This window comes from Microtus oregoni, unplaced genomic scaffold, assembly GCF_018167655.1.
Source record: "Microtus oregoni isolate MIOR12 unplaced genomic scaffold, Mior012 000003F_ref0000135, whole genome shotgun sequence".
NCBI lineage: Eukaryota > Metazoa > Chordata > Mammalia > Rodentia > Cricetidae > Microtus > Microtus oregoni.
This window is the reverse complement of record NW_024543062.1, coordinates 32,487,473-32,512,970: the sequence shown is the minus strand read 5'-3', so window position 1 is coordinate 32,512,970 and position 25,498 is coordinate 32,487,473. Positions and strand designations below refer to the sequence as shown.

The 25,498-nt window shown below is 52.0% G+C and overlaps 1 protein-coding gene across 4 annotated transcripts in view; it reads left to right on the top strand.

The window, feature by feature from the left end:
* The window catches only part of Wscd2 (WSC domain containing 2), a 90,798-nt gene that overhangs the window by 25,148 nt on the left and 40,152 nt on the right, over nt 1-25,498 (top strand). For 3 of the 4 annotated variants that reach the window (XM_041649136.1, XM_041649137.1, XM_041649139.1), the window contains one exon: nt 18,967-19,881. In XM_041649136.1, coding sequence (XP_041505070.1) covers nt 19,482-19,881 — 400 coding nt within the window. In that variant the 5' untranslated portion in view covers nt 18,967-19,481. Of the gene's footprint in view, nt 1-17,723; nt 17,952-18,966; nt 19,882-25,498 lie in introns of all 4 variants that reach the window. The other variant, XM_041649138.1, reaches the window with a different exon arrangement.

The following is a 25,498-nucleotide window of genomic DNA, read 5'->3' as shown; positions in this document are numbered from 1 at the left end:
GGCCAGGTAGGTAACGGCCAAGCATAGTTTGCTGTGATAGTTCTCTTGAGGAAGCCATGAGGTGACCCAGTGCCCTGTGGATCCGACGTCACCTCTTGGGTATGTGACCATCCTAAATCTTTGTCCAGAATCAGTCCTCAGATCCCACTCTCTCCCATGCCCTGGGTGCTACTCAAGGCCCAGACCCAGTGAGTTCAGAACCCTGGGAGGCCATCTGTAGCTCCCCTCATTCAGGCAGGCTCTGTATGCTGAAAGAGCCCTGGGGGTGGCTTTCTGAAAAGAGAATCATTGATTTTGACTCATGGACAACAAGATCTACTGGGATCTTGCTTCAGCTGTGAATTGACCCAAGCTCAAATAAGCCCATCAGATTTCAGTGTCTCACATTGCACCCCACTTCCCTTAGGCTCACAGAGCCTAGGCTCGCCTTTCCCAGGCCCAAATCCACAAGAAGTTGGGAACCCCTCTCCAGCCCAAGTCTCTAATGGCTCTGGTGGACAGGGGAGATGGGCCAGGCTGATTGGCTCAGGCCAGGCCGGGCCAGTTTCCTTGACCTGAGTGTCAGGTGAATCTGCTTAAGCTCAGCTTGCTAAAAACTCTGGGAGCAAAGAGGGGCAAAAGGAGGGGATGTTGTGGGGGGGCTTCAATCTGAGGTTCTGGCAAAAACCCAGCAACACACACATTCACATACACCATACTCATACACACATACAGACATACTCATACCACACGCATGTGCATATACACACACACAGAGACACAGAACTACATACACACACACGTGCATGCATATACGCACGCACACTCACACAGATAGAAAGACATACCACATGCACACACACACACACACACACACACACCTCTCTCATCCCCAGTGCCATGTTGCCCGAAAATAACAAGGCAGGAGTCAGTGTGCTGAATGGGGCAGTCAGTGTTCTGCACTAATTTCACCTGGAAGCTGTAGCTATTTCGGGTTCTGGCAGAGCCCTGGTTTAGCTTCGCTGGTTACAGCACCAGGCTCCTGAAGTAAAGGGATGCGGGATGAGCAGAGAGATGTGGAGACATGGTCTTGGAGACAGCAGCCCTGGCTGAGACCTCTCTCCGTGCTGCTGAGCTGGAACCCAATGACATGAAAGTCCCCTTCATAGTCACCACCTCTGCATGGGCTCCCGCTCGCTCGTCTTGGCCTGCTCCACATCTGTGCGCCTGTCAGGTCTCAGCCTGACTTCCCACCCCCAGAATGGCAGGGAACTCCCTCCGTGAGGTTCAGCATCCCCAGACTCTGGAGCCATCTAGATTCTCCATGTGCTCCTTGAGCAATTCTGGGCAGTCACCCCCTCTCTGAGCCTCTCTTTCCTTGTCTGCCCAATGGGATAACAGGACCAGAATCCATCTTGGGCGGTCTGTGTTAGCTAACCATGTAATTGATTGACAAGGGGCTATGCTCAGCAAAGAAAGAAATCCAGGCAATGTAACAAATGGCAAAGCCAGGCATCGCTGTGCAGGAAAGATGGGCCGCCAGTGCGGTGGTGAACGGCAGTAATCCTGGCAGGATGAGGCAAGAGGATTGCTGGATTACAGAGCAAAACCCCCGTATCAAAAGGAATAACAACAACAAAGACTCGGAGCTAGAGCTTGGCCTCTCCATCAGCCCAGTGCCAGCCTGTGCCCTCCGTAGCTCAATACAACTAGCTGAACAAGGGGGCAGCTCCACAGTGGCTGGTGTCCTCAGAGCCGCTGAGCATGGACCCCAGCAGAAGGTGAAGTTTAATAGACAGTGTGAACTGGGGGGAAGCAGCTCTCTGAGCTGTGTGTGACTCCAGTGTCACTCAGATCACTGTGCAAACCCGCTCCCTCTTCTCTCCAGTTCTCCCATCCCCAAGCCTTGGGGTGCAGGTAGATCCCTCACACACAAACATCTGCAGTGAACCCCCATTGCCAGCATCCCGTGGCTGACCTGAGGGGCTTTATAATGAGAAGGACCAGGACCAGGTGAGGGACTGAGGAAGTTGCCAGGGAGCTCCATGGAGCCGATTGCAATTGCTATCTGGATCGCTAGAGCAGGGCAAACAAGATGCTTCAGTGGGGGCACATTTCAGACCTAAGAGAGGTTGTTTGAGTTGGAAATTTCTCCAAAGGGAGGCCAAGAAGCTAAGGACACAGCATCCCTGTGCCAGGAAGAGAAAACTAAACTCCATAGAGCTGGTGGGGCAGCGTGTTTCCTTGTCCCCGGGGCATTCTCTGTGCTGTGTACTGTTTTCTCCATCCAAAGAAAGCATGCTGGGTGGGGGTGCATGGGCGTCTGCATGACTTCCACACAGAACCACCTTTCTACCTGGCCTTCGCTCCGTGTGTGTTAGTGACTGGGTCAGACACAGTGTTTTGCGTAGTGATTGGGTCACACAGGAGGCAGAAGATGGTGATGCTGATGATGACAAGGACAACAGACAGGATGAGGGGTGATGTAATGTCAGTGATCATGTTGACAGTGACGACAGCAACAGTAATGATGTTACCATGATAATAACAGTGGCGGTTGACAATGACTGTGGTAGATAGACAATGATGGTGATGGTGTTGACAGTAACAATACTATTGACAGTGACAGCGATGGCAGTAGTGATGATGTTGACAATGACGATGATGATGTAGGTAATGATGCTGACAGTGGTGTTGATAGCGACAGTTCACAATGATGATGATGACATAGACGATAATGGGATTGTGTTGACAGAGGTGATGATGCCAACGATGATGTGACAGTGCCGCTGATGAAATAATGGTAATGACAATGGTGATGACGGTGGCGATGCTGACAGTGGTGGCAATGATGATGGATAATGGTGATGATGCCAATGGTAACAGTGTGGTAGCTATGACGATGTCAACGATGATGGTGTGATTTGATGGTGGTGGCAATAACAATGGTCTTCGCAGTGATAAGGAGAAACGTCTTCTGCCCCAAACTGTTCTACGTGATTTGATTTCTGCTGACCACGTCATCTCTACAAGAACTTGTGAACAAGGTCTGTGCTCACTGAATCCATCGTTGCTGCTGGCAAGATATTCAACAAGCAGTTTTGCTTCCTAGAACCTCAGTGTACCTGTCTGTGAAATGGAGACAAAGCAGCAGCTCTGGGCTGCATGTTTCGTCCGTGTCTGACTGTGCAGGCGTTCAGGAGACACACTGACCTTTAGAGACCCTGCTTTGATATTCCTGCTGATAGTCCTGCATGATCTCACACATAGGAGGCCAGCCCTGAGCTGGGCATGGCTGAGCTGGGGCCTCCCCAACATAGCATCTCTATGGGACTGTTCTGACCCACAGGGCTCTCTGACCCCAAGCTGGGTTCACACAAACCCAGCTTCACACAAACCCAGAAGGTGCCCAAACAAACTGGATTTAGTCAGCCCAGCGAAGCCTCAGCAGGGCAACTGGAACCACCACAGGGAGGCCAGGTAAAGCCGGGTGAGAGGGGGTGTTAGTGATATGTCACCCAGGGGCTGTGCTAGTCTGAGCAGCAGGCACACGTGGAAGCCAATGATTAATATCCACGGCGCTTCTGGACTTGGAGATGGAAGAATATAGATATTCTCCCAGGGCTACCACTCTACGAAACAGCATCCATCTCTCACGAAGCAGAGAGAGATGAACGCTGGCATGCAGTTGGCTTTCTTCTGTTTCTGTGACCCAGGACCCCACAGGGTGGTTCCACCGTGGCACGGGTCTTCCCACCTCATTGAACGCAACATAGAGTGGTGCCCAGTTGGTCTCATCCAAGGGCACGAGATCCTGTCTATTAACAACCGAGATAAGTCACAGCCTCTCACATGTGGAGCCAGGCGTACAGTGGTGGTTGTCCTGGGGTGGAGGGGGAACTGAAGCTGAGCTGAGCTCACAGGAGCCTCAAGGTGAGAGTCATGCGTGATTCATAATGGGAGACCCTTCTGGGGAAGACACTTGATTATATCTACTGAACCTGGGTCCTCCTGACTAGGCGGGGAGAGGCTCCTTGAAGGCAGAGGGCAAGTGCTTGCTGTACATCCTGCATGCAAGGTATAGGACATCCCAGACCCTCCCTGTCAATGCCCTGTGAGGGCTGAGAATACCCGTGTGTGCACACACACCACATAAGCGCCTCTAGTTCTTGAGCCCTCTGAGCAGAAGCCCAGGATCCCTGAACTCCCAGCAAGGGCTTACCTGGGCTGCCCCTCTGCAGCAGCCTCCCCCACCGGCTGCTTCCAGCTGGATAAGCAGGCTGCCCCAGGCTTCACAGGATCCTGGCTGCTGAAGCAAACGGTAGAAACAAAACTCTGTGCAAATGTGTTTTAGTGTAAACACGGCAGGGGGTGGCGGCTGCCTGCCGAGAAACAGCTCAGCGACTGGGCCCGCTTGCAGCAAAACAACCCTGAGCATTGCAGCTCCAGGAGAAAGAGGAGGCAAGAGCTGGGGTCACGTGGGAATCCGGGTGCTCCCGGGAGCACCCCAGTCCTCCAGGTGAACCTCTCAGGGGCCCAGATAAGTGAGAAAGCAGATGTTAACCCTGCTTCCTTGGGGAGGCAGCTGGCTTGTTATTGCATTAAAGTTTTTTTTCCATCAAGTATAATTTGCCTGCGGTAACATCCCACCCCCAGTTTAGTCTGCAGTTCTGCGAGCTTTGACAAATCCATGCAACTCAGCATCCTGCTCCAGAATCAAGAAACACACGAATTCAGTGTCCCTCTGACTGTGCCACTCTGGGCCCTGGCAAGCACCTTTTCCAGAATGCCACAGAAATGGGATCCTACAACCCTCAGACTCCAGCTTCTTTTCTTCTGGGTCCCATCAGCCTGTATGACTCACCAGGCTTGGCTGGTCTGTGTAGCCACAATTTCTTCCAGGCCTGAGTAGTGCTCCCCTGAGGCATGGACTCACCACCTTGGGTCCACTTGCCTGAGGTGGGAGGGTCTGTGGGGGCAGGGTAAGAACTGCTCTCAGCCTCTGAAAATGGGGTTTGCTGTAAGCATCACTTCTCTCAGGTTAACAAGCAAGGAGGGAGATAGTTGATATCACAGTAAGTAGACTTGTCTAACATGTAAGGCACAGCCTTCCTGTCCTCCAAGGGGATCTGTTCCCTTCTTCGTCTCTGCCATGGTGACTGGGAGTCCTACCCACTCCACTGAGTTTGCTGTCTGTTTCAGCCGCTCTAATGTTTTCTGTCTTGGCTTTAGTTAAAATGCTGGCTGCTGCATCTGCCATCCTAGTGTCGCTCAGCAGAACCTGGTGAGAACAGTGGGCAAGGACACGTGCCCTGGAGCACCCAGCTCCATTTCAGCCCTGGTTCTCCAGGATCTCAGACCGTGAACGCATGCTTCACGTCTCCTGTCAAAGGGTTCCCGTAGGAATGCGCTGCTGGATGCACAGTGTGGGACATGCAGCGGGCATGCTCTCAGTGGCATCCCAGAGGCTTGCTGTGACTTGAGAATGCCCACTTTTCACCCTTCCTGAAGATTCTGAGGGAACATCATTAGGTTGGTTCAAAAGGCTACATTAGCCAGGTAGCACACCTGAGACCCCAACACTTACAAGGTTGAGGCGGCAGCAGGATCAGAGTTCAAAGCCAGCCTGGGTTATATAGTGAGACCCTGTCTAAAAAAAAAAAAAAAAAAAAAAAGGTAAGCTCCCTACGCACACACACACCACCACCACCACCAACAGAGCTGGGGCAGGGCTTACCTCTGAGGTGCCATTCCTATGGAAACAGGAGATTGGGTGTTAATAGAGAGAGGATCTCTCCCCCCCCTCTCTGTCTGTCTCTCTCTCTCTCTCTCTCTCTGTCTCTCTCTCTGTCTCTCTCTGTCTGTCTCTCTCTCTCTCTCTCTCTCTCTCTCACACACACACACACACACACACACACACACACACGGGCCCAGGCGGAAGTCTTGACTCTGCACTGACGAGCTACATGACCTTTGGGAGCCTCAGTTTCTCACCCATGTGATGGGGACACTACCTGCCTTACAGATTCATCTCAAATTTTGGAAGTTGTCTGCTTTGTGACTCTGAAAGCTGAAGTGAGGTGAAACTAAACCAACATACACCCCAAATCTGAAACTACAAAGCCACCAGCTTCCTGGCACCAGGGGTCACACCCTCTTGAGCTCTGGGATGACTCAGTTCAGTGCTGAGAGGACATGCCTGCGCATGCTGCTACTGACCCAGAGAGGGGTGGGAGGATGAGGATGTCTCTGAGCAGACAGTGAACTCTCTCCAGATGTGAGGCAGGTGTTCTGTCCATGGGATGACGTATGATGAACCCTCCCTGCTGGTAACCTCCAGTACCTGCTGTGAGTTGGTCCTGAGGGTCTGTTGATTGAATGAAGAGCGAGCTATAGTTTGGCTATTAGAGGGAGACAGTAGGTAAGAGCTAGACTATATATGGTAGGGTTTTTTTTTTTTTGATTGGTTGTTTCTCAGTTTTTGTGTTTGCTTTATGATTGGTTGGTTGATTTTGCTAAGAAAGAACCAGAAGGGCAGAGAGGGCAAGCTACCTAGCCAAGGTCACACAGCTATAGCGCGACCTTGAAGGTGGGACAGGAAGAAAAGAGGTTAGAGGCTGCAGCCTGAGGCTTTTCATGTCCTGCAGGACTCTCCACCCGCCCTCAGCACCATTTGTAGCCACTGGTGTTTCACAGGAGACAGCCTGAGAGGACAATACCCACCCTTTCTCTCAATAAACATTCCAAGAAGCCACAAGAGAGCACTGAACCAGGCGAGGCTTTTCTGCCCTGAGCCAGGGTGACTGCAGGTTGTGGGTCTGAGAACACTACTTTAGCAGACAGAAAACACCTCAGGGAGGCCGGCAGCAGGGAGTCAGCTCCCCAAGTGGCCTTCACCCATCGACCTTGCCCTCCATCGGCCCAGCCCTGCAGAGCAGACTCCCTGCCCAGTGCTCCTGGCAGGAACATTTAATGCCACCACCAAAGACAGAGAGGCACTTCCTGTCCCCAGGTGCCTCTGCACACCCCGTTCTCCCTGTTCCCTCACCCCCTGGGCTGTAACCACACAGATATCTCCCCTTCACCGGGCGGATTTATTCTTGGGGGTGTGTGGGTGGTGAGCGTTTATGAGGGGGGATGTTTGTCTAAATTTAAATTTAAAACGTGTTCAGCGGCAGCTTATTAATGCGGGGCTGGAAATGGGTGGCTTTTTTTTTTTTTTTACGTCAAATAAACTGAAAGACAAGCAGGAGTCTCCTCCAGCTCTCACCTCTGCCCCAGCCCTATGCTGTCTATACCCACAGGCTAACGGGCTATGGAGTGGCCATGGGCTATCAAACTTGGAAAATGGAGGCTCAGAGAGACAAGGACTCTCCCCGTTGTCTTGCCTTTCTGCCGTAGCTGTCTGGACTACCTCCTGCAATTCAGACATGGTATCCAAGTACCTAGCAGCTCAAGGAGCCTGGCCCCTGCTAAGCATCTGCACCTGTTAGGTCAGCTAACCCTCTCAAGAGCCAGCCTGGTGGGGTGAGACCTGTATTCCCATCCCGTGTCACATGCATGAGCAGCTGCAGCGCTAATACCTTAAACAGCCTCCGTGTTCTTTGTGCTGTCCGAGTCGAGATTCAAACCCAATTCTAACTGGCAACAAATCTCACGCAATGGCTGACAAGGGCACTTGATATCCAACCCGAAGACTTGATTTTGATCTCCAGAGCCCACCTGATGGAAGGAGAGAACCAACCCTCTCAAGGTGCCCTGCGACCTCCACCTCCGAGTGTGTGCTGTGACACATACATCCTTAATAAATAAAATCAAATCATTTTTAAGAGCCCTCACATAACTCTCTTGTATTTTTCAAAGCACAGCTTGGTGTGGAAAAGAAAAACAGCCATAAATTTCCTCCTAACCCAGCCCAGCTGGTGAGGTCCTTTCTGTCCAGCTGCATCTCAGCCCTCAGGGAGGCTTCTGCCCCCTGTGGCTGCCTGTGGTGTTCTGTAATTGCTAAGCAATTTGGAGATGACTGGAAATATATAATTCATGGGTGTGTCTTTCTCCCCAGTCCCTGGAAGGCACTGAGGTATGACTGTCTCCCGGGGAGCTTCTACCTCCTCACAGAAGGAACCAGAATATGAATGTCCCATTCAGAGAGTCCATTGCCAGTTGGTGCCAGTTGGTAGACCCTGGCCACCTTAGTACAAGGTCCTACAAATGGGGACCCTAGCATCGAACCCTAAGATAGACTCAGTGATGGAAGGCTGGGTAAAACCTGAGGTGGAATCCGATCTAAGAGCTGTAAGCATTGAGTGGCCAACGCTCCAGGCTTGTTCCCCAGGGCCGGTCAGAAACTGTGCCTACAGATGCACCCTGTGGAACAACGCTGTTGGGTGCAGGCCGGGGTGTGTGGGTGACCATGCCATGATGCTGGGAATAGCTCAGGTCGGTACCAGTGGCCTCAGAGGAACCCGAATCTGGCCTGGGGGCTCCAGGCTCCAGCTGTGCGTTCACTTTCGACTCCCAAGAGCCATGAAATCTAGTTAGAAGCTCCCAGCACTAACCAGGTTTCTGGGGCAAATGTCAGCTGTTACTGATCCTCATCTGCAAAGTGGGGTTCAGGACCCCTGTCTGGCCTGGGAATGAGGAGGGACAATACAGGATAGAATCTGTGCTGGAGTGGGGTAAGGACAGGCATGGAGTGTGTCATGAGGGGCTCAGACACTGTCTCCTATGATGACGTCCAGGTGACTGATAGAGGAGCCTGTGGTTGTCATGGGGAAGAGAAGGAGAGGAGACACCTTTCCACTAGGTATCCCAGAACCCTCTTTCCAGCCACTGAAGGCCATGGTGAAGATGCCAAGGGCCAGGGACCTCTGCTCCTTCCAGGAATTCCTCATTCCCGGCGTGAGCTCTGAACACACAAAGGAGAAAGGCTTCCTGAGTCTGAGGGATTCTGCTCACGGTGCTCTTCCCTCAGACTGGAGGCCCCAGGTCAGCAGTGGGCAGAAGGTTCTGAAGTAGCACAAACCTGAGTCTAAGAGTCACCTTGCTGTTCATTGGCTCTGCCTCCATCACGTGGGTTGGCTTTCTCTTCTATCATGGAGTCCCCAGAAGAGTCCATGATGGGAAGATTAAGGTCCAGACTGCAGTGGATCTGCTGGGAGGCAGGGATAGAGTTTGCTATGCTTCCTTTCTGGGAGTGTAAGGCTTAAGGCCAACAAGAGGCCTGGGCCTTAGAAGAGGCACGGAGTGACACAGAGCCCCACCCCCAGCCTTAGTTTCCCTATCTGACCTGGGGATCAGGTAGCCCTCCCTCTAGTGCATATGGGTTGTAAGATTGCCTCTGAGTCTGAGGAAAAAGGACCTGGCCTTGAGGAGCTCCTGGGGGATCAGAGACGCCTCCCCCAGTACACACTCCCTGGCAGGGACACAGGACTGGGCTAGAGATGATCTTGGGTGGAAAATTCCTCTCCGCGGAAGGGTTTCTAATGGAAGTAGCCACTGCTCCCAAATTAGAGTCTAACCGGGTGTGGCAGCAAGTGGCAGTTTGCTGGTGCTGTGGCTAGAAGGAGCTGACCACGAGCTACGTGGACACAGGGTGGCAATTTCTGGAGCTAGCTTGGGACTGGCCTGGCGTGTGACTTTGGGTCACTTTCTCTGAGTCCTTCAATCATCTGCCTGTCCTAGCTGGATCCTAAGAGTGCCCTGCTCTCTGAGACGGCAATACCAAGAGCTGGCATCGCTGAACACCTGTTCTGGCCCAGCCTGTGTCTGGCATCTCATAGGACAGAGGTCCTTTCGCTTTGATTCCCTAAGCCTCAGTTTCCCCTTCTGGGTGGTCCATGTTCCGTACTCCAGGGAAGATGCTGACGAGAGGATGGTGTGAGCTCTCGAAGCAGAGTGATGTCATGTCCCTCGATGGCCCTTAAACCCCTCTTCAGAGCGTCCCTGCCAGCTGTCTTGGCTGACATGGCCAGTAGAGGTGTTCTTCAAAAGGCCACACTGAATGCCGGGCTTTGTGGCCACAGGTCTCAGCCCTGCCAAGAAGGGAGTGTGCATCCTGTCTCCTAGCAGGGCAGCGAAGACTTGACCAGTGCTGCCCCAGGAGGAATCTTAGGCCTCCCTCCTCCACCCTGTGGTGTCTACCCTAGGAAGCAGGCAGAGTCATCCACAGGTTAGGGGACAGATTGAGGTACAGCCCCTGCAAGATGGACCCACTCCTGTTCTAGTATCCATTCAGACATGCTGCATGGTGTCCACCTGCTGGGGACCTTCTCTGGAGGTCTCAGCTTACAGACCTTCCCAGAGGGTCCTTCCCCGTGGTGCTTGTGCTTAGAGCAGACATGAGGAGCACACCTGCATCTCACCAGACTCCAGATGATGGGGCCACCAGGCAGAGCTGGCTCCACTTTCCCTCCTGGGCGCCTCAGGTCCCCTCCTTCCCCTTTCTCCCTGCTCTGCCACTCCCCATGGGTCTGGCCCCTGGATAAACATTCTGCCCTGGAACATAACCATCCATTATCCCCCTGACAATTAGCAGCCTATTAAGGATGGCTATGCAAATGAGCACTAATTGACCCGCGACACAGCAGCGCCTGCAGGAGAGCGATGACTCCAGATGGCTTAATGATAGGGGCCCAGGGCCCCTACTTTACAGTCTCTCTCGGGGAAGGGAATGATCTGGGCTGCTGATGGCAGCAAGGACCACAGCTGGGGGGACCTCAGCCAGGTCATCAGAACCACTGCACAGGACACTGCTTCCAACCTTGTTCTCTCCACCCCCCTCTCTCTCTTTAGCTTCTCTTACTTTGCCCAGCACAGAGTTGGCAAGTGACCATCCTTTCCTGGACACAAACACATGAACCATTACAAACACTTTAACTGCAGCTGAAATAATGCTGTGTGTTATAGGACGCAAGGTGATGTGTTGGTGCATGTGTGAACAGTGTGATGTGTCAGTGCGTGTGTGAGCAGTGTGATGTGATGTGTCTGTGCATGTGTGAGCAGTGTGATGTGATGTGTCGGTGCATGTGTGAGCTGTGTGATGTGTCAGTGCATGTGTGAGCTGTGTGATGTGATGTGTCGGTGCATGTGTGAGCTGTGTGATGAGGTCGGTGCATGTGTGAGCTGTGTGATGAGGTGATCGGAGGGACCAGCCCATCTATTGCCTGAGACGTGTGTCATTTCCTCGTGTTAGAACACTCCAGTCTGCTCTCCTAGCTGTTGGAAACGTGTGCTTAGCTTGGAGTACAGATTTGTTGTATTTGTCGAGGTAGCAGTTAGTCAGAAGGCAAAGTATCTCCTGCCCACGCTGTCAGCGCCAATGGGACTCAGATCTCCTGTACTCCCTGCCCATACTGTCAACACCAATTGGGTTCAGACCCCCTCCCCCACGCTGTCAGTGCCAATGGGGTTCAGACCCCCTGCACCCTCTCCCCACTCTGTCAGTGCCAATGGGGTTCAGACCCCCTGCACCCTCTCCCCACTCTGTCAGTGCCAATGGGGTTCAGGCCCCCTGCACCCTCTCCCCACTCTGTTAGTGCCAATGGGGTTCAGGCCCCTGCACCCCCTCCCCACTCTGTCAGTGACAATGGGGTTCAGACCCCCTGCACCCCCTCCCCACTCTGTCAGTGACAATGGGGTTCAGGCCCCCTGCACTCCCTCCCCACTCTGTCAGTGACAATGGGGTTCAGGCCTGTGGCCATTTGCATATTCTTCCTTCATAGGGTCAGAGGCTACTCTGTGTCACAGGCTTCACGGCTATGCTCAGTGTCACGTGGTCTATGGTTCTGGACATAACATGACATACAGGTACCATTGCAGTATCAGTGGGGTTGAGTCATCACCCCAAAAGTCCTGCACTCCATCAGGACACACACACACACACACACACACACACCAAGCTGCAGGCCAACACCCTTCCTATTGCTGTCTCTCCCAGACTGTCTCATGGTTGGACTTTCACTGTGTGCCTTCTTCTCAGATTGGCTTCTTCACTGGGTAGCATGAGGCATCTACACCTCGTCATTGCCGGACAGCATGTTCGTCTGGCGGTCCATGGGATTTCAACTCCTGTGGGTGAGTCCTGAGGAGACCAGAGCATTAGGTCGTTAACAGGCTAGGAGGTCATTGGGAATAGACCCCTCCCCCATGAACTTTGAGCCATAGAGGGGAAGAGTAATTATCCCCTAATGATGTCATATATACTTTTCTGTCCCCACAGGCCTCGTGGTAGGGATCTTGCAGATGCAGAACTTCTGTGATGGGGCACCTAACTCAGAAAAGCTGACCTTTCTGTTTCCTTTTTCTATCGATACTAGCCCAAAAGCCTGGGCCTCATTCCCAGACATGGTGGGCTTTCCCACGCTTTCTCTGAAGTTGTCTCCATCCCTCTTCTGCCATGTCATGCCTGTTCTCATTAGGGCCTCTGACCCTATGAAGGAAGCATATGCAATTGGCCACAGGCCTGAACCCCATTGGCACTGACAGCGTGGGGAGGGGTACAGGGGATCTGAACCCCACTGGCACTGACAGCGTGGGGAGGGGTACAGGAGATCTGACCTACACTGGCATTGACAGCGTGGGTAGAGGGTACTGGACCTGTGGCTTTCTTGGACCCTAGCTTACAAGGACAGAAGGACAGGGCTCTCTCCCCTTCTCCTTCCTATCTCCCTCCTCCAGGCAGCTTCCCAGCTCCCCTGCCCGCTGCTCTTCTCTCAGACACCACACTTGTCCTCGGGCTTCCTTTGGAGCCTGTTTTAAAATTATTTTATTAATAAGACTAAGAATCCAAAAGAGACCTGGCTTCCCTGGTAGTGGATGGCCCTTAAACAGGGCCTCCCGGGTTTTCCCAGTAACGGTGGCTGGATCAGATGGAAGAGAATGTTAGCTTTAGGCTGCTGCCTCAGTTTCCCTGGTTTCTAAAGCAGCTGTGAAACAGAATCTGGTGAAGGGAAGTGTATTTATTTGGAGTTTTGGATAAACGATGAAGAGAACCAGGATTCCCTCTTTCTCCATACCTCTGTCCCAGTGCTACACAGTGTTATGGGAAAGATGGGACAAAGCTGGGCATGATGGGACAAGCCTGTAACCCAGTACCCAGGAAACAGAAGTGGGAGGGTCAGGAGTCCACAGCTATCCTCGGGTGCATAGGGAGTTCGGGGTTAGCTTGGGCTACATGAGACCTTTTCTCAAAATTAAAAAACAAAACAAAACAAAACAAAACAAAACAAAACAAAACAAAAAAAAAACAGAGCAAGCCAGATGGCTCAGCACTTTCTGCCCAGCCCAGGCTCAGCCCTGGAACCCACAGTGGAAGGCGAGAACTGAGAACACTGATCTCTGACCTCCACAGGCACTGTGCACATGTGCACGTACAGTATACATGTGCACACACAGTATAATAACAGGTTAAATTCTAAAAGCGAAATGAGATGAGGCCAGGGGGCATGCACAGGATGGGTCTGTGAGACAAAGTCCAGACTGGATGGAGACCCTCCCTGGGAGGCATGCTCCTCCGCTCGTCTCCTCCGTGAGCTGTCTGGAGGCTGGACATGAAGACAGAGACGGCCCAGAGGAGCCAGTCGGCTTTCACCAGTCAGGTTTCTTCCTCAACAGCCGTTTCTTGGACAAATTTGGTCCTAGGTTTAGTTGGTCCCTGTTGTCTAACCAACCCCACAACTCCTCTGACCCCCAGTCAAGCTCTGGGGTAGGGAAGGGAGGCCCAGGCCCTTCCCAGCCTACAGAGCATCCTTGCTGAGCCCCTCGGGAGTGTGGAAACTCTCCGCTCCTAGAGGAAGGAGCTACAGGGCAGGCAGCCCCTTGGTTTCCCTTTCTGCAGAGCATCCTACCCCAGCCAGCACCCAGTGCTTACTTGGCCACTCAACCCCTTTGTTGCTTCTATTGTTAAAAAATAATCTCCATTCAATCACTCAAAGGCTTCCTGTCCCTGGAAGATGAGGATGCTGAGACCCCAGAGGTCTCCTGCAATGAAGAGGGGTCGGGGTAGCATGAAAGCCTGCCCTCAGTGGGTGCCAGCCCCAGTCCCATGCACCATTTCTCTGTGATTGACTCACCAGGGAGGTTTAGACACCTTAAGTGCCAAGGGCAACAGAGTCCATGGTGCGAATTGAGAAGGAGGAGAGGGCTTGTGTAAGCCAATGCAGGGCCGTGGATGCACACCGTGGACGCACACCGTGGACGCACACCGTGGGCTTGGGAGCCTCAAAGGCTGTGAGGAGAGAATGTGTAAGGCCCTTGTAAGTCCTTCCAGCCCTGCACCTAGAATAGTGTGTGTTCAGCAAATGACGGCTCGCTAATTCTTCTGTCTGCCTTGGAGTACGGTTTCTGTCTGTGCGAGGGAGGAAGAGGGAATGAGAGACAAAGTCTTAGAGAGAGCCGCTGACTGGGGGAGGGCTGGCAGCTCCAGGAGGCAGAAGTGTTTAGGTTCCTCTGAGGACAGGATACTGTGTCTCAGGCTTCTCTACCCAGACTCACCCAGTGACAAATAATACAATATACTGCCCCTCAGAGACCCAAATTTACACACACACACGCGCGCACGTGCACACACACATACACACACATGCACACACGCACACACACAGAGCTATTACCTGAGCACATCAGTCCATGGTATGATGCCAGTCCCTACTTTCCTCACCCCTTCACCACGGTTTCCTGGGGGCCTACTGGACACCAGGTGCCAGGCTAAGGCATAGTGTGTGGGTGCTCTCCCTCCTAATCCTGGCAGGAAGTTCACATTTTCCTGTTCCTGCTGAAGGTGGGTGTCATAGCCCTTGCTCTCTGTCCCTCTTCCTTCTGTCCCCTGCCCCACCGTGCCTTTCTCCTTGTCTCCTGCCCGCTGTAATGAGTTCAGTGTTGCCAAACGCCCACTTGGCAACCACTTCAGGGAAAGATTGTGGCAGTGTAAAAAGCACAGAGGAAACAACTGAGTGGCTGCAGAAGCATCCTCAGCGAGGGAATAGCTGCAGGGACCATCAGCCTGTCCCTCGCTGAGGTGGGAAATAGCTTCCCAGGCGCTCACAGGAGCCTGGAGGAGGCAGTGGCGCAGCCTTGAGTGTTCAGTTTCTTTAATCCTCTAACAACGGAAGCAGGGAGCGGAGAGTTGGGTAACCCAAGGCTGTGGGAACAGCTGTCTCTGTCCAGTCAACATGAATCCAGGTGGGCCATGTCCAGGGCCCACACGTGGATCTAAAAGGCTGTGATCTACACAGCTGAATGAGGGGATTCCTGGAAGCACTGAGTGACTCCTAACTTCCTCTTGTGGCACGTGAGTGTGAAGTGCATAGGCTCCCACAGACAGTGTCTTCACACTGGCTTCAAGGTGAGCTTCTTAAAGTGTGGAGTGAGCTCAGGACACAGCAGGGTCGGCAGAGTGCCTGCCTAGCATGCAGGCAGCCCTGAGTTAAGCCAGGTGTGTGGTGCATACCTCCAATCCCAGCACTTGAGAGGCAAAGGCAGGAAGATCAGGAGTTCAAGTCCATGTTTAGCTACATGGTGAATTTGAGGCAGCCTGGGCTACCTGGAGACACTACTTCAAAAAATTAAGAGACTAAAATGTAGTAATCATGAAACCTCAGTGAGTTTTGTGCCATTAGCAGGGCCGTGTCACTGGGGATCCTTGTGGTCTGGCTCCCCCACCCCCCCCCCCCCCCCCACACACACACTTTTTCTGCCTCCTGGCCTGGCTCTTCCTTCCTCTGTTGTGCTTTTTCCAGGGAGTTATTTACTTTTCCTAGACTGGCTTTGACAGCTCCCTGAGGAGCCCTGTTTGATCTCTCTCCCCAGGCAGTTTTAGACCCTTCACTGCACTGGGCGGTGGTAGACACCTTTAATCCCAGCACTCAGGAGGCAGAGGCAGGCGGATCTCTATGAGTTTGAGGCCAGCCTGGTCTATAAGAGCTAGTTCCAGGTCAGGCTCCAAAGCTACAGAGAAATACCAAAATTAAAAATAAGAATAGACCCTCCACTGCTGTAGGTTCCCATACTCCAGGGTCAGCAGGGTCCTCAAATCTCCTGACATTTTAAACCCAAATCTGGGACCTCCACGCAAGGGCTTGTCTCTGTCCACGTACTTGGTCTAATCATTCCAAAGCAAGAGGCAGGAAGATGCCCAGGTCCTGAAGTCCTAGGGCCCTCATAGCCCACCTTCCGTTTATCAACTGTGTGGTCTCAGACAAGTTAATTACCCTCTCTGACACTCAGTTCTCAGGTCTGTAAGACAACACAGAGCTTCACGGAATTGTTGGGAGAATTAAGTCAGAGTGTGTGAGTGTGTGTGCGTGTGCATATGTGTAATGTAGTGTGTGAGTGTGCATGTGTGTAATTGTACTGTGTATGTGTGTGTGCTACTGTGTGTGAGTGTGTAAGTGTACTATGTGAGTGTGCATGTGTGTAAGTGTGCTGTGTGAGTGTGCATGTGTGTAAGTGTGCTGTGTGAGTGTGCATGTGTGTAAGTATGCTGTGTGAGTGTGCATGTGTGTGAGTGTACTGTGGAGTGGCACATATAAGTGCTTTGTAAACCCTGTTAATACCACCTTGTTGTTATGTATCATGAGATATATACCTTGGGCTATCATTGTCTAGTTAACATAGCAACTGTGGAATTGCTTGCTTTCTCTCTTGGTTGACTAAAAATTCCATGAAAACAGAGAGTAAATTATTTTTTCTTGTGTTCCTAGCACAGATAGTTAGGATGAACATATTTTAAATTATATTTATTTGTGTGCATGCACACATGTGCGTAGGATCTTGCCGAAGCATGCATGTGGGGGTCAGTGGACAACTTCTAGAAATCAGTTCTCTCCATGATGTGGAGTCTTGGGACTGAACTTCAGGTTTGGCGGCAACTGCCTTTCCTGGCTGAGCCATCTCCCTGGCCCTGTTTTCTGTGAATGCAAGGACAGGAAGTGCCTGGCTGAGTGGGGAGTTGGATGGAAGGATGGGTGCAGGGATGAAGGGTGGGTGGGCTGAGGGAAGATGACAGACTGACAGATGAGTGCAGACATGGATGGATGGGTGGATAAATTAACGGGTGGGTGATGGTTGAGGGTGATGGATGGACAGACGGATGGATGTTTGATGTCACAAGTACATGGATTTTTGCGTTTTGCGTGCCTAGGAGGTGGTCAGTGCAGTAAGCACTGAGTTTCTGAATGAGTGGGGCGGCAGAGCTTCCATGCTGCTGTGTGGCTCAAGGGCCTATCCCAGAGTCACGCTTCTGCTGGTGACCAATGGTTGGATACCCCTTGCGCTGGCTGAGAGCATCCTGTCGCCCCCTGCTTGTGGTAATATGAAACAGCATTGCCCAATAGTTAGCTACATCCTGTTTTTCCATCTGATGTACTGTCCAAAATCAGGTGCCCAGGAGCACTCTCCAGGGCCACCTGTGACAACAGAGATGCTAGTTAGAAAGTCAGAACTTTTCATCGGTTCCCGGGGGAATTCAAATTCCTAACCTCCTCCTCCTCAAAGTTGCTGCAGTAGCTGGAAAGAGGTGGGCTTTTGCTTTGTGGCTACCTCTAAATTGCCAGGCAGTGTCTAGAGTACGTGGGAAGAGACCTAATCCAAAAGGCCAAGAGCTGTGGTTTGGCCAAGCAAGATGGCACTACCTGTAATCCCAGCACTTGGGAAGTAAAAGCAGGAAGAATGGGGAGTTCAGGGCTAACCACATAAAACCCTGTCTAAAACAAACAAGCAAAAAAATGTGTGGTTTCAAATTTCAGTGCTACCCAACTCATCCCTGAAGCTGTCACCTGTAAGACAGAAGAGAACAGATGAGCCTATCTACAGAGGAGGCTCGGCACTGAGCTGGCCACCTGGAAGCCCTCAGCAAATACCAATCACAGGGATGTGTTGCTACCTAAGCCTGCTCCCTTCTCTTCCCATTTCTGCCTCAGGCAGATGATGGCCAGTGGATTTGGTTCCTGCATCAGAGCGCACACCCTCAAAAGGTGTGTTTACCTCCACATCTCCCCTGCAGCTGGGACACAGTTGGTCTCCCCAAATCTTCCTGGGGAAGGGCAGTGATATGAATGAATTTGGGCTCAGAAAGTCTCTGAGGCTTTCTTTAGACTCAAAGGAACCCACAAATCCATGTTTGTTTGACAAATATATTCGAAGCTTGTTTAGAAAGGGAGGGGCAAGCAGCTGGGGCTGCCCTGTTGGCAGATTCTACAAACAGATTCAACCAACCATGGGTAGAGAACAAATGGGAAATATGCCCAGGCCTGGGAAGACGGCTCCGTTGGTAAAGAATTGGCCACATAAATGTAGGGACCTGAGTTCAGACCCTCAGCATGGTCGCTGGCCAAGTGGTGTTGCCAAATCAGCTTTCAGTATTGACAAAACCCTGTCTCAAAACACAGTGGGGTAGGGGAGTGGTTGGAGAAACTGGCCAGTATCAACCTCTCCACACACAAATGCTACACAACACACACACACACACTCATGCACACACACAGTGTCCATACTGAATGTATAGAAAAGCTCTCCTTTGCCATTATTTTAAGAACTCTGTAACAACTCTAGAGCACTGAAGTTCTTAGGTGTGCTAGGACATGTGACATGATTTGAAACATATAGGAGGGTGTGGGCAGAGCCTATAAAACCCTACCTTTGTACCCAAGATACTTGAGCCTCCCTGGGACCAAGGTCCTGTGGATTCTGGGGGACAGATGTGTACAAATAATGTATAAGAACTTGTGGTTGTCTGAGGTCAAGATTTCCCCCAAGCTTCAATTGCCATTAAAACTAAAGCATTCCAATTCCCCTGTGTCAGAAAACGAAGGCAGAGAGGGCTCTGGAACCCCGAAGCCCATGCAACCCCTCACAGAGTGCTTCCTTCCGCCGTCGTTGGCTTCCAGCCCTCTCTGGGGCTCTTCATACTCTTTTGATGTTGCTCAGAACCTCTTTGCATTCTGGGTTTTGGTGTGGGACCCTCATGCCCGTGTCACTGCTGTTTTGCAGGTGGTAGCCCAGAAACCTGAAGCTTGACCAGATGGAGGCCTTCCAGCACGAGTGCCCAGAAGGTGGCACACAGCTTGGTCGCCCATCGAAGCTGGAGGAGAGGCCACTGTCAACGCCCTTAGTGAACTAATCAGGCTCAACAGCCCAGAAGGGGCTGAGAAGGGGCGAGAGTGACCTGCAGTACTGGACTCCTCTCCCTTCCTCCTCACCAGAGTTCTTTAGCCATACTCTGGGGAGAGGAACAAGATGAGGGGAAAGGAGACCGCGTCTTGTAGGTCCCCTTTCTTGACCCCAAGCAGTTCACCTTGAGCTTGGGACTCAGAACCTCTGGCCTCCTCTCCTCTGGCCTCAGCCCAGCCTGCTTTCTGGCTACAGCGCGCCTCCAACGCAGGAGAGAGCTCAGAGTACCACGCCCTTGGAGTTGCAAACTACGGTGTCCTGGGAAGCCACGCCCTCCTCGCCCCTTCCCAGCCATCAGCCCAGCCAGCCCTGAGCCAGTCCGGAATGATCCGGCTATGGCCAAGCTCTGGTTCAAGTTCCAGCGTTGTTTCCGGTATTTCCGCAGGAAACCCGTGCGCTTCTTTACCCTACTGGCTCTCTACCTGACCGCTGGTAGCCTCGTCTTCCTGCACGCGGGCTTCGTGGGCCAGCCTGCTGTGCCCCAGGATCAGGCCAGCCCTGCAGCGGGGAGCCCGGCAGAAGGAGCCGAGCTACCCTTCCTGGGTGACTTGCACCTGGGCCGAGGCTTCCGGGACACGGGAGAGGCCTCCAGCATCGCACGCAGGTACGGACCCTCATTCAAAGGCAAGGAGACCGGCGAGAAAGCCAAGCTGAGCGACTACGGAGGAGCCTGGAGCCGAGCCCTCAAGGGGAGGGCTGTCCGGGAGAAGGAGAAGGAAAAAGAAGAGGAGAAAGGTAAGAGCCTGGGGGGACTGATGAAAGAGAAAAAGTACAGGATACAGATCACAATGGCAGAAATAGCGACCGGCCACTGCTAAAGGTGCTCCAGGTACAGTAGGCAGGAAATCTGCTCTGTCGTCCGTAATGAGCTCCTCATCTGCAGGTTCCATTCGAACCCCTGCTTGCCTCAGTTTGGAACCCCTTTTCCCTTTATCCCTGCTTGTTAAACACATAAACTCCAGCATGTGTGTTTCCAGAGCACTGAGTGTCCTGGGATCTGTGGTGAGCACTGGACACGTGCGGAAGCATCTCCAGGGTACTAACCAGCTACTCTGCCTGCCTTAAAGACAGTGAGACAGCTGGGCAGGGTGCGCTGGGGAGGCTGAGATGGGAGGAGGCGGAGGCCAGCCTGGGCTATGTACTGAGACTCTCTCAAAGGGGGAAAAAAGGGACACCAGGAGCCCAAGATTGAAGGCAGCTACTTAGCAAAGCAAAGCAATGGCCATGCCAAAGAGTTCTCCATCTGCTGAGCTCTGTCAGGGCAGTGGAGCTCTGGGCACTAACACTGCCCCGGGTAAATTCCATTGCCTTGTTGCATTTTCTCTGCCTTTTACAGCCAGAAGGATTTTGATTACCGGTACATTTCACAGGATTGAACAGGGTACAGATGAACTTGTGCCAGTTGAGCAGATGTGGAAGTCTGGGAGTATAGCTCAGTTAATAGAACACTTCTGTAGCATGTGACCTCCAGGGCACATCTATAATCCCAAAACTAGGGAGGCAGAAGGAGGAGGCTTGGAAGATCAAGGTCATTCTTAGCTACTCAGGGAATTGGTGGCCAGACTAGGCTAGAGACCCAGCCTCACAACAGATGGTACTGCTGAGACGGCTCAGCAGCTAGGCACAATCCCATGCTGCTCTTGCAGAGGACCTGGGTTTCATTCCCAGCACCCATGTTGGGTGGTTCACACCTACCTGTGCCTCCAGCTCCAGGAGGATCCCATGCCTCTGGCACAAAGCCACCACCACACAAGCACTTAACTAAAAACAAACAAGAACTGGATGTGGAAACCAAGGTTTGAAAGGTAAAGATGCTGGCTCAGGACTGCACAGCCAGTTCCAGTATAATCCGGATTTTAAACCATCTGCCCAGACTCTTGGCTTTCTCTGAAGGTACCCCCACTCCTTTGGCAGCTACTACAGGTGTCCCACACTCCACTGGCAGATGCCACATGACCGCAAGCTAGGGAAACCAGTCATAGCCACAACTCATGAGATTAATATGGGAGGATGTACAGGGAACCCAGTGAGAATGGGATGAGAGGATTGGTACCACAAGCCCATGTGTGCCACTGTAGGAAGCCCCTCTCCACCCCAAAAGGCACAAGGTTCACCAAGAGACCCATTTTAAGGACAGGTGCTCTTGCCCCAGTCCCACCCTGAACCTGGCTCTGGAGTTCTCCAGGAGACTCTACCTCCCGACACTGTGAGAAAGCCCAGAGCTCACAGAGTGGCCTGGGGGTCTTGGCCTAGGATTTCAACCCCACCTTAGCCATCTGTGTGGTCTAAGCAATGGCTTGACCTTACGTGCCTCAGCTTCCACACCTGACACATGGACCTAACAGTGGCTCACTTCTAAGAAGTCCTGAGAACCAGTGGGACGTGGATCAGGCAACCCAGCTGGGACAGAACTGGCAGTTAGCAATCAGTGTTCAGGAAGTACCTCCAGGATCTACTCGAGGGGCGGCCATGTCTTAGCATGGCAAGGCATGAGAGATTGATCTTTTAGAGAAATCACTCTGTTTTCCATATTCTCCACTCAAGCTCCATCTCTGACCACTCCAAACACCTCCCAATCTTATGAAAGCTCCTAGTCCTCGCCTGCCTGCTCCTTAAGCTCTCAGATTCCCTCCTGCACACTCATTCTCCTTGCTGTCTTTGCCCCAGGGTCTCTGCCCTTTCTCCCTGTATAATGCTTAGTTCCTTTCCTTGTAGTCACCACTCAGGTCCCCCCCTCTCCCCCGTAGCCGCTCCCAGAGTGTCCTAACCAGTTCTGCTCCTTGTCTGGTCACAATCATACTCCTTAGCTTTACTCTGCTGCCTGGTGCATCACCATCCAAAGGCACCTTCCTTGTACAATTGGGTCTTTGCACTCTGGGGCAAGAATATTCCAGTGCTTGGCCAGCTCAACCCGTCAGCACCTGGGACAGCGCCAGGTGGACGCTTGTGGCTCCAGGCGGGCCCAGAGAGTGACTGGATGGGAAAATGAATGTGTGGTTCTCCCTCTGCCAGGGGACCTCCTAGTTTCAGCTTTGTCTACCTCCAGAACACTGTCCCTTCCGAGTCTAATCAGATGCTTTTTTCTTCTCCGTACCATGCAAGAGCAGCTGTGACAGTGGATCTGGGCGTGGATGTCCCTGTGGGCTGTGAGAATGAATACAGTCAGCTCCCCATGACTGACGCTTCATACCTTCGGTTTCAGCCAACCACAAACAAAAATCACAGGAGAAAAATGCATCTGTAAGGAACATACACAGGATCCCCCCCCCCCCTTGAATTTTCAGTTTTCGCACTGCGTTAGGGCCTAAAGTCTTTTAGAGAGAGCTGTAGAACTCGTGAGGGAGTTCAGTGCAAACACCGCATTTCATACATGTGTTGAGTCACAAGGGATGCTGGACCCCACCACTGTGGCATACTGAGATACTAATAGATGGCCATTATGGCCGTCAACACTAACAATGCCATTTTGAGCTGCCTAGCCATGCTCAGCACTGTTTCCTGCTCCTGGCTTAGAATGTGTCCGGGTCTGTATGTTCCATAGGACGGGAGTGTGGATTGAGGGAAGAAATACATAAGAGCCAACAGATAGAGTCGGGAGGGCGTCCAGTGGATACTGTGGCCAAAAGCAAAAAGCCAAAATCCCTGAGTTTTTATTCACAGCCTTTACATAATGCAAACAAAAGGGGGAGGACACAAGACTCCGTGATACAAAGGGCAAGCAAGCATAATTACCTCCTTACGTCTCAGAACACCTGGTAACCACGCCCTAATTCAAAACGTCCTGTTGACTGGCCTTTGAAGAGTAAGGCGTCCAGTAGCCACACCTTTGGTCAACATTTTGTTGTTCGTCCTTGAGGAGCAAGAATGGGCCTGAACTCTGACCATTAGGATGGAACTGTGGGCCCTCACAAGAATGGGATGGTCTATGCACGTCCCTGCCACACCCTGTGGTTTGTGATAATATGTCACTTAGTAGCTGCCCTGTGGACTGGACCATGTTGGATTGATCCGTTGCTTTATTTAACTAGCACCACTTCATGACTTAGAAGCCCTTTTAGTCCGTTTTACACATGATAAGACTGAATTCAGAGAGCAGTGGCTTCCACTGGTTACACCGGCTGTTTGCAGGATAATTGAAGTTTGAAACAAGGGTGATTGAGTTCCAAAGCATGAGAGCTTCTGTGCTTATACGTATTTATGAAATGCAAAGGAAGAAGGGAAAGGGTACAGAAAAGTAACCCCAAACTCCAGACTCTCGGCAGGCAGTGTCTTTAGAACAGTACAGATGCAGCCCATCTGTTGACGGACTGATTTGGGGTCCAGCACCATCGAGATCGAAGTCTTCTCTGATCTGGCACTGAAGCATGGCTCCCTCCTGAGCATCCCTGCTGTATGTGGACATGCAGGACCTGAGCTTCTGAGCCCATGGGGCCAAGAGGGGGAGGGGAAGAACTGCGGCTGGGTGGAGATGACGTCAGACCCCCGGGTGTAGTCGGTACTGGTCAGTTCGTGAGTCTGTCGCCCATGCCAGCCTTGTGAAAGCCTGAGCATTGAGCTCCCAGACCAGGGTTCAGATCCCTATGCTACAAGCTGTGCTGTACAGCCTTGAGCAGGTCATGGGTGACAAAGCATCCAACCTCAGATGGCTGTGAGTCAAATGGAGGGTGCTGAGAGCCAGGCACTTCCCAGGGCAGTGTGCACGCATCACGTATGGCTTCCAACCCCACAACAGTCATGGAGTACTTCATGACTCCCTCCAACCAAGGAGGAAGGAGCACAGGAGCAAAACAGGCTGAGTAAGTGTGTAAACCGAAACCCACAGATGTGGATCCGTAAGTTGCCCCAGTGTTGTGCTTTCTCTTCTATTCTTTTGGCTTTTTGAGGGGCCCAGCACCCAGCTCTCAAATAAATTATACAAGAGGCTTATTCTTAGTTATGAATGGTCGGCCTTAGCTTGGCTTGTTTCCTGCCAGCTTTTCTTAACTTAAATTATCCCGACTACCATTTGCCTCCAGGCTTTTTCCTTTTCTTCTGTATCTCTTACTTTCCTTCTTACTCTGAGGCTGGCTGTGTGGCTGGCTCCTGATGTCCTCCTCCCCTTGTTCTCTCGTAGCCTCTCTGCCTGCCAGCCCTACCTGTCCTTGCTCCTGTCTTGCTACTGGCCATTCAACCCTTTAGTAGGATCATCAGGTGTTGTAGGCAGGCAAAGAATCCAGCTTCACAGAGTTAAACAAATGCAGCATAAGCATATGTCACACACCTTACAATAATATCCCCAACACCCCGGGGTCTGCCCTTGAGGGAGGGAACTGCACAGAAGTCATGTGAGCTGCCTGGGTCACACAGCTGCTCAGGGAGAGCCAGGGAGCGAGACCCAGCTAGATTTCAAAATTTCCCTGAGATAGCAGGGAGTGTGAAGGAGAGACATGGGGAGGGTTGTGTGACCCTGTTCAGGAGTAGCGGGGAGCCCACTCCTCATCTCCTCTGGTGGAAGATGCAGAAGCAATAACTGCAGCAGACAGTCTGCCCAAGTGCTTGGGATTGCACATCACTGCGTGTAGAAATTATTGAGTCCCATTTCACACAGAGAACCAGAGGATCAGAGCTCATATAAGAAAAGCTGGGCTTGTAGTACTCAATCTGAGCACTGGGGAGGAGAGACAGGTAGGTCCCTGGGGCTCACTGACTGGCCTACTAGGTGAGTTCCTGGCCAGTGAGAGACCCTGTCTCAAAAGCAAGGCAGAAGACACCTGAGGAGCAGCACCTGATTCCAGCTACAGTGTGCACATGCGTATGGAAATATCCACCTCACACATGTGCACGCACACACATGCATGAATGTTCACCCAACACACAAATATACACACATGATGTGTACATGTGTATGGAAGTGTTCATTCCATACACGTGTGCACATAGATGCACAATACACACATGCATGAATGCTCACCCTACACACAAATACACATACACACGCACGTATACCTGTGAACATACAATCAAACAATACATACTATTCATGTAAATATATGCACACTTATCTCCACTCATCCGTTTATTCCATTTGTAGGGGCCACACGCTCTCTCCAGTGTCCTCTTTTCATCTCATTTGGTCACATGATCATCAGCTCTGTTGGTTTGGAGCCTCCCTCCTCCAGTTGACTTTATCACCTGATCTGGGGCAGTGTGGCCATCTGTCACAAGGCAATATTCTGAGGTATTGGGCTTAAGACTCTGGTGTCGCTCTTGGGCAGGGGCTGTGTGTAAGACACGGGTCACCTCAAGGCACCCCAGGTAGAATGTCTGATCCCACTTGCTAGAGCCCAGTTCTGTGGATAGGCACCGCACTCCC